At 50.6% G+C, this 14475-nt stretch overlaps 1 protein-coding gene across 4 annotated transcripts in view; it reads left to right on the top strand.

Moving 5' to 3' along the window:
• The window catches only part of PTPA (protein phosphatase 2 phosphatase activator), a 75795-nt gene extending 65397 nt beyond the window's left edge, over positions 1-10398 (top strand). For all 4 annotated transcript variants that reach the window (XM_029612043.1, XM_029612045.1, XM_029612042.1 and 1 more), the window contains 2 exons: positions 2323-2430; positions 7856-10398. In XM_029612043.1, the coding sequence (XP_029467903.1) occupies positions 2323-2430; positions 7856-7930 (183 nt within the window). In that variant the 3' untranslated portion in view covers positions 7931-10398. The remainder of the gene's footprint in view (positions 1-2322; positions 2431-7855) is intronic.
• The last annotated feature ends 4077 nt before the right edge of the window (positions 10399-14475 follow it).

Here is a 14475-nt window from a genome sequence, read left to right on the forward strand (position 1 = left end):
GTTTGGCCGAAGGACAAGCTGCTGTATGCCTTTCCCCCATGGCCCATGTTGGGCAGAATAGTTGGAAGGGTTAAAGGTCACAGGGGGATGGAGCATTTGGTGGCACCAGATTCCTCCAGGAAACCATGGTATGCAGATCTGCGAAGGCTCCTGATAGACTCCCCCTCCATCTTCTGGCACACAGGAATCTGTTGTAGCAGGGATCTGTTCTTCACAAAGATCCAACTCAGTTTTGTCTTAAGGTATGGCCCTTGAGAGAGCTCGCTTGCTGAAGAGTGAATATTTTACTGTGGTGATTGCCACCTTGTTATGAGCATGAAAGTTCTCCACTTTCTTAGCCTATGTGCAGGTTTGGCGAGTGTTTGAGGTTTGGTATGAAGATCGAGGAGTGCTTCCTTGAGTTAAGATCCAGCTCGTTTTAGAATTTTTGCAAGATCAGTTGAATAAAGGGTTGGCCCTTAAATCCTTGAAGGTACAGGTAGGGGCTCTTGCTTGTTTCAGAGGCCAGGTGAATGGTGAATCCTTATCGGCTCATCCAGACATAACCTGTTTCTTGAGGGGAGTGAAACATCTTCGTCCTCTATTGCGGTTACCGGTAGCCTTCTGGAGTCTTAATCTGGTGTTTGATTTCTTGGCGGGCCCTATGTTTCGACCATTGCGAGCCTTTCATGGCAGTTACTGTCCTTGAAAACGGTGTTTCTGGTGGTGATATGTTCTGTGCGTCAAATGTACGAGCTGCAGGTCTTGTCTTGCCAGGAGCCGTTCCTTCGGGTGACTCCAGGGGCAATACAGCTGCATACTGTTCCTTCTTTTTTGCCTAAAGTGGTCTAAGATTTTCACTTGAATCAGTCCATTTCCCTGCCGTCCCTGGATAGGGAAAGAGATTCAGAGGAATATTGCCTGTTGTGTCCTTTGGATGTCAAGAGACATGCGAGGTATCTGGAGGTTTCTAAACCTTTCCGAAAGACAGATCGCCTGTTTGTTCTTCATGGTGGAGGTAAACAGGGTGAGCCAGCTTCGCAGGCTACATTAGCTCGCTGGATTAAGGAGGTAGTTACGGCCGCATATGTGGCCACTGAAAAGCCGTTGCCTACTCAGGTTAGGGCTCATTCCACCAGGGCTCAGGCAATGTCATGGGATGAGGTTAGATTGTTGTCTCCTGTTGACATTTGTCGAGCTGCGATGTGGTCCACCTTACACACCTTTTCCAGGTACTATCGTCTGGATGTGCAGGCCCGGTAGTATGCAGCCTTTGCACGTGCGGTGTTCACTGGACCGCGGGTAGCCTCCCACCCTATTCTGGAGTAGCTTGGATACATCCCACTGGTCCTGACTCCATCTATCTACATGCTAGGAAATGAGAAAATATTACTTACCTGATAATTTCCTTTTCCTTAAGATGGATAGATGGAGTCAGCTTCCCGCACTTGGCTGCCGAATGATTGTGTAATGCTCCTCCTGTGTGGCTGTGTTCATCCAGTCCCAAGCCTAGTATGCATACATTCTTGCCTGAGTTCAGTGTTTCTTGTTGTTTGAGTACAGAAATGGTTGTCTGTTTTTAATCAAGTTTTTTGCTAGTCTGTCCATAGTTGCTTTTGAAGAGAATAGTGGCAGGCTGATGTCAGGGCAGGATTATATATACTGTGACGTCAGTTTGCCATCTGCTGGTAGAGATGCATAACCCACTGGTCCTAGAGATGCATAACCCACTGGTCCTGAATCTATCAAACTTAAGGAAAAGGAAATTATCAGGTAAGTAGTAATTTCTCATTTTGTATGGTGAGCAATAAGGAGAAATGCCTAAGTTCAGCTCTGCAGCTTCTCCCGCATGTTCTGATTCATGGGTCATCTGTTCACAGGGGTTCTGATTCCTGCAACCTGATGGTTAGATATGCGCTGAGTATAAATACCTTCTAGTTAGAGAGAGGCTGCAGGAGCTCTTCCTTCTCACCATCTCTGAGTGCAGTTTGCTCTCTTCCAAAAGATACTAAACTCCTCACCCAGGCCCTGCATAGTTGTTTAGGGAGCAGTGTGCACCTGCAGCAGCTTCCTGATAGGACCTACAAGGAGGGTCAAAGGGCAGTCAGGCATACAGCATCCAGAAGCAAGCCCTGAAATCTAAGAGAAATAACATGTAATGTATACATTTTTCCTACGGGGTATGTATCAGTGCTTCGGGGAGCATTCTTCAACAAGCAGCAAAGCAGAAATATCTATCATACCATCAAGGTTTGTAATTATTTTCATTTTTTTTGTGTACACATCCCTCACAATAAATGCCTTTCAGTGCTCCATGCTATATCTCTTCTCTTTCTGCTGTAGATGAAGACTGGCCCATTTGCAGAACACTCCAACCAGCTATGGAACATCAGTGCTGTACCATCATGGGCCAAAGTCAACCAGGGGCTGATCCGCATGTACAAGGCAGAGGTGAGTGAGCAGAAGTGTGAAGTATCTCTGCCAGATAAGAACTTCGATTTCACCCTGATACACCAGTCCATTTCAGTCCAAACAAGTGGGTTATGTCCCCGAACCAGCAGATGGAGGCAGAGTAAACAGACTTTATCTATGACATTATCGCCACTATGTACCGTATTTTTCGCTCCATAAGACGCACCTAGGATTCAGAGCGGGAAAATTAAAAAAAAAAAAAAAAGAATGGTGTGCTAAACCGGCTCTGTTCCTGGGTGTCTGCGTGTCTTATGGAACAAATTTAGGGTAGGGCATAAAATGTTTTTTTTGTCCCCATCCCAACCCTTTAAATGTAATTAACTACAACCTCCCACCCTCCTACCCCCCCCCCCAAGACTTGCCAAAAGACCCTGGTGGTCCAGTGGGGGTCCGGAGCGATCTCCTGCACTTGGGTGGTCGGCTGCCAGTTTTCAAAATGGCGCTGATAGCCTTTGCCCTTACTATGTCACAGGGGCTACCAGTGCCATTGGTCGGCTCCTGCCACATGGTAGGAACACAAGATGGCGCCGGCCGTCCATTGCTCCTACCATGTGACAGGGGCCGACCAATGGCACTGGTAGCCCCTGTGACATAGTAAGGGCAAAGGCTACCGGCGCCATTTTGAATACTGGCAGCCGACGGCCCAAGTGCAGGAGATCGCCCTAACACCAGGTTACCCGGAGCATTTCTGTTACTCGGTGGCCAGGGGGAGTATTTACTGGTGGGCCGGTCACTCTCCCCCCTTCCTAGATTCCAGAGATGTGCATTCCTCTGAAGGGGGCTCATAGTTTGCCATAGGAAGGAGACTGCTTGTATTTTGTAAAGGGCTTGGTTAACTTTATTGTTAAAAAAAAAAAAAAAAAAAAAAAAGACACACAGACCTTTTTTCAACGGGTCCTTAGTGCAGCCATTTCCAACCCCGGCCTGCCACGAAATGGCCCCGGGTCTCCGGAGGGGGTGGATCTTTCACCCGGCGCAATAACTTTCCTCCTCATAAAATTTCACGCGGTTTTTAGGCAGCCCAGTGATCGCCATGCCGCGCGCCTCCGCCTGCATGGCCTGCGGGGAGTCGGGGACATGACCCTCCCAAGAGGGTCTCTGCTTCCGGTGTATCCCCCGGGGGCAAGGAACCCTCTCGGCGGCTGCATGCAGCACGGGGCTCCCCCTTATCGTGGCCGAGCGAACTGCGGCGAGTCCCGGTGGCTCGGGGGCAGAGGCCTACCCCGCCCCCACTCGGCGAGGGAGCGGCGGCCATTTTGCCCGCGCCAAGCACAGATGCTGATGCAGCGTCGGAAGGGGTGGATTTACCTCCTTCCTCTCTGCCGGCCTTAAGTCCCCAGCGCGCCCGCGATTTCACAGCAGATTCGGACCCTTCCTTCTCTCGGCCTGCAGGGAGGGCCTTAAAGAGGCCACCTCCATTTTCTTCACATTTTGTCCTATTAATACATAAAGCCTATTTAGAGGCTGAGGCAGATTGGGAGGACTCGCCTCCCCCTCCGCCTAAGCTTTTCAAGCCCGCTCCGGACCAGGGGAAGGCGGGGGCTTGTCTTCACTGTCCGGCTGCGGAACCTGATATTCCCAAGGCCGCGGACCCCTCCCAGGACCCCTTCGCTATGGACATGGGCGGAGATGTGGACACACATGTACCGGTAGAGGGGGATGATCCTCGGATCCTTCGCTTATTCAGCAAGGATGAGCTGGATCTTTTAATTCCACATGTGTTGCGGGAGCTGGAGATCCCGGCACCGCAACCTCTGGCGGATTCTTCTCCAGGAGATTCTGTTTTGGCGGGCCTTAGGGTGAAATGGAAAAGTTTGCGGTGGACCTCTAAGTTGTTTCAAATTGTACCCAGGGAATGGGATTTCTCCGAAGCCTCATTAAGTGTCAGCAGGGCTATGGAGAAGCTGTATCCCCTACCGAGCGAATCCTTAAATCTTCTCAAGCTTCCCAAGGTAGACTCTGTGGTCACGGCTGTAATTAAGCATACCACCATTCCCTCGACTGGCGGAACAGCGCTTCAGGATCGGAAGCTGGAGATCTTACTGAAGCGCATTTTTGAGGTCTCTGCGCTCGGCATCCGGGCCGCGGTCTGTAGCAGTCTCATACAGAGCGCCACTCTCCACTGGGTTCAACAGTTGCTTACGGCCCAAGAGCTCCCCCCGGAGGAGGCAGAGCAGGCACACCTTATATGATCTCCTACGGACTTCTGCACGCACTATGTCATCGGCGGTTTCCGCAAGGCGGCTACTATGGCTCCGTAACTGGTCGGCAGATGCCTCCTCCAAATTCCAGTTTGGTTCCTTTCCCTTTAGGGGAAAATTGCTTTTTGGGGATGAGCTGGAACAGCTTATTAAGGACTTGGGGGACAACAAAGTTTATAAGCTTCCTGAGGACAAGCCCAGACAGTTTTGCCCTTCCGGCGTGTTTAGGGGCCGTTTCCGTGGTCAGCACTGTTTTTGTGTGGGATGGGGTTCTTCCTTCACACAGAGACAGTCAGCATCCCGTTCGCAGGCGTGGGCACATTCCTTTCGAAGCAGGAGGCCTCAGCGTTCGGGGGCCCCTCATAGTTTTACCCCCAACAAGATTTCACAATGAAGGGACGCCGACCCATTCCTCCGTCCCACAGATTGGGGGGCGGCTGTTCCTGTTTCGGGAGGAATGGGTCAGGATAACATCGGACCAGTGGGTTCTCGACATTATAAGTCACGGTTACGCTTTGGATTTTGCTTGGCCACTCCGCGATCTGTTTCTAGTGTCACCTTGCAGCCTCAGAAGTGGATTTGTTGATGGCCTGGGTGGAACGTCACCTGAGCCATCTCGCGGCTTCTCACATCACAGGCGTGGACAATGTCCAGGCGGATTTTCTCAGCCGACAGCGTCTGGATCCAGGAGAGTGGGAGCTGTCATCCGAGGCGATGCAGCTCATAACTCGCCACTGGGGAACCCCGCGCTTGGATTTGATGGTGACTCGGCTCAACGCCAAAGCGGCTCGCTTCTTCAGTCGCAGGAGAGAGCATGGGTCGGAAAGGGTAGATGCTCTGGTGCTTCCGTGGCCTCCAGACATTCTCCTTTATGTGTTCCCTCCTTGGCCACTGGTGGGAAAAGTTCTAAGATGCATAGAATCTCACCGGGGGCTGGTTATTCTAGTGGCTCCGGAGTGGCCGCGAAGACCATGGTTCACGGATCTAATCAACTTAGTGGTAGACGATCCCTTGCGTCTGTACCACATCCCGAATCTTCTGCGACAGGGTCCCGTATTTTTCGATCAAGTGGATCGCTTTTGTCTAGCGGCTTGGCTTATGAAAGGAGACAACCGAGAAAGAAAGGTTACCCGGAAGCCATGATTTCCACTCTTCTTAGGGCCCGCAAGACCTCCACTTCCCTTGTCTATGTTAGGGTCTGGAAGATTTTTGACTCATGGTGCAGTGGGTTGAAGGTGTCCCCACAGCGGACCTCTATAGTACATATTCTCGCGTTTTTGCAGGATGGCTTGAAAAAGGGCTTGGCCTATAGTTCTCTTCGAGTAAAGGTGGCGGCCTTGGGGCTGTCTGCGTGGTAAGATTGAAAGTTCTTCCATTGCGGGTCATCCAGATGTTGCTTGTTTTTTGCGCGGTGTCAAACATTTACGTCCTCTGATACGAGCGCTTTGCCATCCTAGAGCTTGAATTTGGTTCTTCGTGGTCTCTGCGCTTCGCCGTTTGAGCCTATCAAATGGACCACCTTGAAGGATTTAACTCTCAAAACAGTTTTTCTCGTGGCTATTTGTTCGGCGCGTCGTGTTTCCAAAATACAGGCATTGTCATGTAGGGAACCATTTTTAAGTATAATGGAGTCGGGAGTGTCCCTGCGGACGGTACCCTCCTTCTTACCTAAGGCGGTCTCAGCTTTCCACGTCATTCAGCCGGTGGACTTACCATCCTTTTCGGAGGAGGATACCCGCTCTTCTCACAGTCGAGACCCTTTTAAGGTATTTGGAAGTAACTAATGATTTTCGTCGGTCGGATCATCTTTTTGTCTTGTGGAATGGTCCAAAGAAGGGACATAAGGCTTCCAAAACTACCATTGCCCGCTGGTTGAAGAATGCTATTGCTTCCACGTATATATGTCACGGACGTCCTGTCCCTGACGGTCTTAAGGCTCATTCTCTCCGCTCTCAGGCGGCATCATGGGCTGAAAGCCAATGTGTTTCGCCCCAGGAAATTTGCAGAGCGGCTACTTGGAAGTCATTGCACACATTTGCTAGACATTATCGGTTGGATGTCCGGGATCCGGCTGCAGATTCTTTTGGCAGCAGTGTGCTTCGAGTGGGACTCTCTGGGTCCCACCCCATTTAAGGTGGCTCGGGTACATCCCAGCAGTCCGGACTGATCCTGGTACATACAGGGAAAGGAAAATTTGTTTCTTACCTGATAATTTTCATTCCTGTAGTACCGAGGATCAGTCCAGACGCCCGCCCAAGTATGTATATTACAGGAGAGTCCACTCGTATTCTTGTCATATTCCTGTTGTCTTCTCTTAACAGTTGTTTTCAGCAAGTTCTTGGTTTAAAAAAAAAAAAAGGGAAATGTTTTCTGGTATTTTTAGAGTATCCTTACTTGATCTAGTCATTGGTTGTTTAAAAAAAAAAACAAAAAACACACACACACAGGATTTTTATTTATTTATTTAGAAACTTTTATATACCGGTATTAGTGGGGACATCATACCGGTTCACATATTAACAAAAGATTTCAACAGGGGAGGCGAACTGGGCAGGGGGTTAACCTAGAGCAGTAGGGAAAATAGATTAAACAACAAGAAATCAACAAGAGGTCATAACAAGAAGACAACAATGTACATTGTGATTAGATTCCTTAATATAAGGAAAAGGATGGGATGTATGTTTCATTCTGCTTTGATATTGATTATACTGAGGGATCACAGGTGGCACGCCAGTATATCTGGGGGGGTGCTTTTCTCTGACTCCATCTGCTGGAGGGGAGGCATAACCCAGCAGTCTGGACTGATCCTTGGTACTACAGGAACGAAAATTATCAGGTAAGAAACTAATTTTCCTTTCTGTTTTTTACATGTGGTCTTGACTCGCTGTTGATTTAACGCCAGCTCCGGGGCTGGCGTTAAATTTGTAGCGTCAAATCGGGTGCATTAGCTGAGTGGCGATTTTCTGCATCAGGAGGTAATAGCTAATAGATTGGTCTATATGGCATTTACATGTCATGAGCACTATTAGTGAGTTTGGACGCGCTAATCCCCTTATTACATCAGGTGTTAGCCTAGCGTGTCCAAAACGTGTGTTGAGCTGTATTACATCCACCTGATTGTGTCTCAAATATGCTGTTAGAATTTGATACAATCTCTTGCCATATACCACATTATTTTCTTCACTCCTTTTCTTGTTTTGCAGTGCCTGGAGAAGTTCCCTGTTATCCAGCACTTTAAGTTTGGAAGCCTACTTTCTATTCATCCTGTCAAGTCGTAAGGAGGCCAAGAAGAGCCAGAAAGATGGAAGAGGATTCCCTGCTACTCCTGACAAGATCTTCTCTCAGATCCTGTTCCCTCTCCTGCACCTGGAGCTCCCTTTCTAGCATTCTTTGTTTCAAACACCGCTTTCTTTGACACCTTCAGAAGGTTAATAGACCCTGGACTGAGCGTGGAAGATAGTCAGGCAGACAGACAGAAGTATGGAGGAGGGTAGAAATGCACATGGGGTAGGCTGCTGCTTTCTCATAGGCTGGGAGTGGGGAGTGGGGGGGGGGGAGAATGTAAAACCTGAAGTTGTTACCTGCTTTTTTTTTTTCTTTTGTTTTGTTTTTTCTTTTTTAAATGAGTAATTTTCACCACCCCTTTCCTGAAAATGTGAACTGTCCCATCCTGCCATGTTGCTGAGGGAGCAGGGTTCAGAATGGTATCTCCTGAGATGAGACAGCCGCTGCCTCTGTGGCCTTTGTGACCTCTGCTGATGAAGTATGCAAGTTCAGGATGTATGTGTGTGTGTCATGGGCAGTGAGACTGTTGCTGAAGTCCAGAGATGGGAAGAATTGTAGAATGAAGGTAGCCAGTTTTCCTGATTTCCATCCTGTTCCAGGAAGGGCATTTGGGCCTCCTCTCTGCAGGTGCTGAGCATGGCAGCATGTGTGAGTGTGGACTTTCAGGGCTCATAGCCCCAAGACCCTTCCTGTCAATCAGTACCAGTTTGCTAAGGAAACATCTGTATGTTGAAGTCAGTGCCTTGGAACATTCTGTCCATGCCTGGCCTGGCACACTATTCATACAATGAGACCTCCTTTCATGCACCCTAGCTCGCTCTGCACTAGTGACTGTACCCTGAGTCCTCCCCACACACATGCATGCACCCCTGCTCTCTCTGCCCTAGTGACTGTACCCTGAGTCGTCCCTACATGCACCCCTGCTCTCTCTGCCCTAGTGACTGTACCCCGAGTTGTCCCTACATGCACCCCTGCTCTCTCTGCCCTAGTGACTGTACCCCGAGTCGTCCCTACATGCACCCCTGCTCTCTCTGCCCTAGTGACCGTACCCAGAGTCGTCCCTACATGCACCCCTGCTCTCTCTGCCCTAGTGACTGTACCCAGAGTCGTCCCTACATGCACCCCTGCTCTCTCTGCTCTAGTGGCCGTACGCTGAGTCTTCCCTGCACGCACCCATACTTTCTCTGCCTCAGCAGCTGTACATACCGAGTCTTCCCTGCCCTACTTACTGTACACTGAGTCTTCCCTGTAAATATCTCTGCGTTCTCTGCCCTCTATGCCCCACTAATGTTACATTAAGAGGTCTATATACAAAAGATTTATGTGGGTTAAATCAGCATTTATCCACATTAATCTGGCCCTTTAAATATATTCTGCCTTTGCATGGGTAACTTTCCATAAAGTTTTTTGTATGGGCAAAGTATCCTGGACAAAATGGAGGTAGGGCAAGGATGAGCTAACACAGTTTTCTTTATTTATTTATGCTTTTTTGGCTGAATAGTGCCATTCTGAGTGCTAGCCAGCTAAATTTGTGTAGACAAGTTAGTCCACACAAATAGCAGACCTAATGTTATCCAGTTAGTCAGTGGAACCCTTATCCAGATATATTCTGCTGAATATCCAGATAACATACCCATGCAGTGTGCTTTTGTTTCTGGATATCCCTGCTGTTCTTGCCTCTCTGTCCCTGCACACATCCCTACTGTTCCTGGATGGTGGTTAACAGGCTTCCAAGCTCTCTAGCAAGAGAGCGAGAGAGAGGGGATCTCTGTCCTTTTCCTTACTTATTTCTCTGGCGCTGTGGGCATTCATTGTGAGTACTATTGCCAGGGTTTGAAGCTTCTCATAATGAGGCTTTGCGACTTACTGAGCGCAAGCTCCAACAAGGAAATACTTCACAGCTGCAGAACTGCAACCTTCTCTCATGTCTGACGTGGGCACAAGGTGTTAAGAGCTTTTTTTTTTTTGGTTCATCTTTGCCACCTAAGAGGTATTTGGGGTGCTGTGATGCTATTTCAGTAGCTAGACATAGTGGGGACCCAAAAGTTTATAAGAAGCAGTCTCACCTCTCAGCTAAGCTGCCCTTTTCCATTCTTGATTCAATTTCACCTTGTTCTCCAGTAGAGCATATTGTCACAAATGCTTGTTGATAAGTTTGGGACCCACAGATTGTTAGGAAAAGAAGGGTATAGCCTGCCCCCCCCTGTTGCTGTGCACTAATGTTAATGTAGAGCTCCATCCCCCAGGGTACCGCTCAGAGTAATTCATTGCTTGGAAAGCTATGTTGGGAAGGTTGGGAGGGAGTCTAACCTCCATTCTGTGCCCTGTACCTCAGAGCAGATCCCAGCTGGCCTATGTGTGTACCACATGGGCCTGTGTAGGCAAAGGGACTGAACTTCTGTTAAGACAGTAAATGATTTCATTTTTTAATTATTGTATTAAATTGTTGTTTTGCATTCCCTGGTTTGTGTGCTGTGTATTTCACTTTGACACTTCTGTCCTTCAGTCACACTTTGAACAGATTTCCAGTCACATTTAATCTGGTATTTCCTCCTCAGGTAAGGGCCTTTGAAGGGACAAGAGAGCCACCCTGGAATTAATCCTGCCCCCCAACACCTTCTCTCTTCCAGCCTCCAAAACAAAACTAAGAGATTCAAGCCCTGGGGTAGTCCTTTTCCTCAAGTATCAAGGAAGGAGCTGATCTTGTCATGGTGTAGGGTACAGCAGTGTTACAGAGAAGAAATACTTCCCTTCCCACTGGCAGTGGCCTTTGAAAACTGGAGCTTCTTGAAAATAAAGCAACAGTCATGGCTGTAAGTGAAACACAAGCACATAGCTTGTTGTCACTCTGCCCTTTGCTTTCTATAGAGCCATTTTCATTTGTTCTCATTAGATCCCTGCCTGTTCCTAAAATTTCCCATCCTGCTGCAGTGGGATGTTAGGCCTAAGAAAGACTGATAACAGAGCCGTCAGATTTTTAAAGTCATCTGGTCAGAACAATAACAGGAATTTCCTAGCGTGTAGCAGATGGACTCAGGACCAATGGGTATAGTGTACTTCTGTTAGCAGTTGGAGACGGATCAGATTTCAATCTGACGTCAGCTCCTAGTACATATACCCCTGCAGGAAGTGCAGCTCTTCAGTATTTTCCATCTCCATAGCAGTTAGGGACTGTCTGCATGTTCTCGCAGCGTTTGAACCAAATCGAAAGAAGAAAACCAAAATTAAAGGGGAAAACCTACCTGAAGACGAGCCCCGCTCTCCTGCGGTGATACCCTTGGGTCCCTCCCCCAGTTGAGATTCCCGAGGTGATTTCCGTGGTCCCTCTGAGGTGAGCCTCGGTCCGGCGGCCGAATCGCAGCGAGGACCTAGCCCCCGATCCTCGGGCGCGGCTGAAAGGCAGTGGGTGCACCCCTTGAGCGCGGCGGTGAAGGTATTGGCCCTCTCCCCCTGCAGCCAGAGACCGCCCGGAACGAAACCGGGAAGTGCCGAAGACACAAGGTAAGGTGGAAATCTGCTGTTTGAATCCGGTCTCCGAGGATCGAGGAGGAGCACAGGTCACCGATCGGAACCAGTGCCACCGGGTTGATCAGCCCTAGCAGGGCCAGGCCCTGGCTATTTCCAAGGGTCTGCCCACATGGAGACCTCCGAGGAGGTCGCCATATTACCTGCATGCTTGCCATCGCCATCTTGGCCCTATTCGCCGTGCCGCCCGCCATTCGATCTGAGCACACAAATCGAGCTAAGCGCACAAAATCCTTGTGCGCATAAACTTATGCGCACATAAAACCTTGCACGCATAAGTTGCACGCACAGAGCCGGGCGCATATCTACGGCTAGGCGCATATCTGCACGCACATCTCAGGCGCACTGGAGCGCACAAGAGCTTACGCGTCCACAGACATGGCACCTCCAGAAACAGAAATAAAAGCTCAAGGCCTCTGCCCTGTATGCCACATCAGAGCCGCACAGAGCGAGGAGGCAGACGCCCTGTGCGCAAACTGTGAGGAGGCCCTGGGAGATCCAGGTCAGGGCCAGTCCCACCCAGGGCCCAGTGCTAGCTCCTCAGGGGGTAACCTGGACCTAGCAGGCCCCAGTGGTCCTCCCCACAGACGGGGAGCCCCAGAGAACCTGCGCCCCTCAACTTAGACCCAGCGTCGATATCTTGGATGGAGTTTTTCAAGGGGATTCACGCTTTTGTCAAGATGCAAATTGCACCTGTGGCTGATCAGCCACATGCTCCACCAGAGGACCTTCATGCCCCAGGATCCTCGAGGCCTAAGCACAGGCTCCCACCACCCAGAAGCCCCGCCTACTGAGACACGGATTTCTCCGAAGAGGAAGTCGAGCCCCTGGAGGATGGGGAACTTCCCTCGGGGAAAGAGCCACACCGAACCACAAGACGCTTCTTCACAAAGGACGAGCTCCCGGACCTTGTATCCCAATGTCTAACGGAACTCGCTATCCCGGGCCAAGGCACCTCGGGGGAATCTAGAGCGAACCCCCTGCTGGAGGGCCTTCGCCAGACGTCTCGTCATTTTCCTCTCTTACAGGCAGCACAACAGCTAATTGACCTGGAATGGAATGCCCCAGAGTCCACATTCAAAGGGGGAAGAGCCTTGTCAGCCATGTACCCCCTGGACCCAGCGACCAAGGAGCTTCTGGCATGCCCTAGAGTGGACGCTATAGTCTGTGCGGTCGCCAAGCGCACTACCATCCCAGTGGAGGGAGGAGCGGCGCTCAAGGATGCACATGACCGGCGCCTGGAAGCTATCCTAAAACAGTCATTTGAAGTTGCAGCCATGTCACTGCAGATTGCGGCCTGCTGCACCGTGGTGACACGTGCCTGCCTATCACAAGCCAGGAACAACACTCTGGAGAAGACATGGAACCAGCAGTATCATTCCTCACTGACGCTGCCTCCGATCTAGCGCGCACAGCAGCCAGAGGAGTGTCGTCCGCAGTGGCGGCCAGGGGACAACTCTGGCTTCGAAGTTGGTCGGCTGACACCTCTTCCAAGACGCGCCTCATGAGGATGCCCTTCAAAGGATCCCTCCTGTTTGGCAGCGAACTAGAAAAACTGGCCAACAAATGGGGCGACTCCCCATTACCACGCCTGCCGGAAGACAAGACGAAGAGAAACCAGTGTCCCTTCCACAGGTCCGCCAGGGGCAGAAGCTCGCAGCACTTCAACCCTTACAAGAGCAACTATCAAGCACCCCGCCCTACAGGCAAGAACCAGTCCTTTCGGACCAAGCACAACAAGAGGGGAGCCAGCTCGGGGACAGGCCCCACCCATGCCCCACAATGAGAATCAGCCGATCCATCCAAGGGAAGAAGCCATAGGGGGCAGACTAGCCCTATTCTACCGCAGATGTGTCGAGATAATTTCGGACAAATGGGTCCTAGCCATCATCCGGGAGGGGTACTACCTGGATTTCCTTCGAACCCCTCCAGACAGGTTCGTGGAATCCCCCTGCCATGACCTCCTCAAGAGGGCAGCAGTGGAAGCTACTCTATCCAGACTTCTGGCCCTCGAGGCCATAACCCCAGTGCCTACACAGGAAATGAATACTGGACATTGCTCCATCTACTTTGTCGTACCCAAGAAAGAGGGTACATTCAGGCCTATCCTGGACCTCAAGTCTGTCAATCGCAACCTAAGGATCCCCCGCTTCCACATGGAAACCCTACGATCCGTCATACGCGCAATACAACCAGGAGAGTTCCTCACATCCCTGGATCTGTCGGAGGCCTACTTACACATCCCAGCGCTACCTACGCTGCAAGGTCCTGGATCATCACTATCAGTTCCGGGCACTACCCTTCGGGTTAGCCACAGCACCCCGGACGTTCACCAAGGTAATAGTAGTGGTGGCGGCAACACTGAGGAAGGAAGGAATCCTCGTTCACCCTTACCTAGACGATTGGCTGATCAGGGCAAAGTCACCGGAGGAAAGCCACCAAGCAACCAGCAGAGTCATAACACTACTGGAAAACCTAGGATGGGTGGTCAACACAAACAAAAGCTCCCTACAGCCCTCACAGTCGCTGGAATACCTAGGAGTCCGATTCGACACCAAGGAAGACAAGGTCAGCTTGACCCCCACAAGGAGATCAAAACTGCGGAATCTGCTGCAGACCTTGCTGAGCATTCCTCGTCCCACAGCATGGGACTACCTGCAAGTCCTCGGACTGATGGCATCCACACTGGAAGTGGTGCCATGGGCGCGAGCCCACATGAGGCCCCTACAATGCTCACTTCTATCGCGGTGGAGCCCACGGTCCCAGCACTACACCGTATGTCTACCACTCCCGGGCAGAATCCGGACCCAGCTACGGTGGTGGCTGCAGACCAGCCACATGAGCCAGGGATCAAGACTATCCTCCCCAACCTGGACCCTGCTCACCACAGATGCCAGTCTACACGGATGGGGAGCACACTGCGAAGAGTTAACCGCCCAAGGATGGTGTATCGCAGAAGAGGCAGGATGGAACATCAACTGCCTAGAAGCGCGGGCAGTCAGACTAGCCTGCC

This window comes from Rhinatrema bivittatum, chromosome 8 (genome assembly GCF_901001135.1).
Source record: "Rhinatrema bivittatum chromosome 8, aRhiBiv1.1, whole genome shotgun sequence".
Taxonomy (NCBI): Eukaryota; Metazoa; Chordata; class Amphibia; order Gymnophiona; family Rhinatrematidae; genus Rhinatrema; species Rhinatrema bivittatum.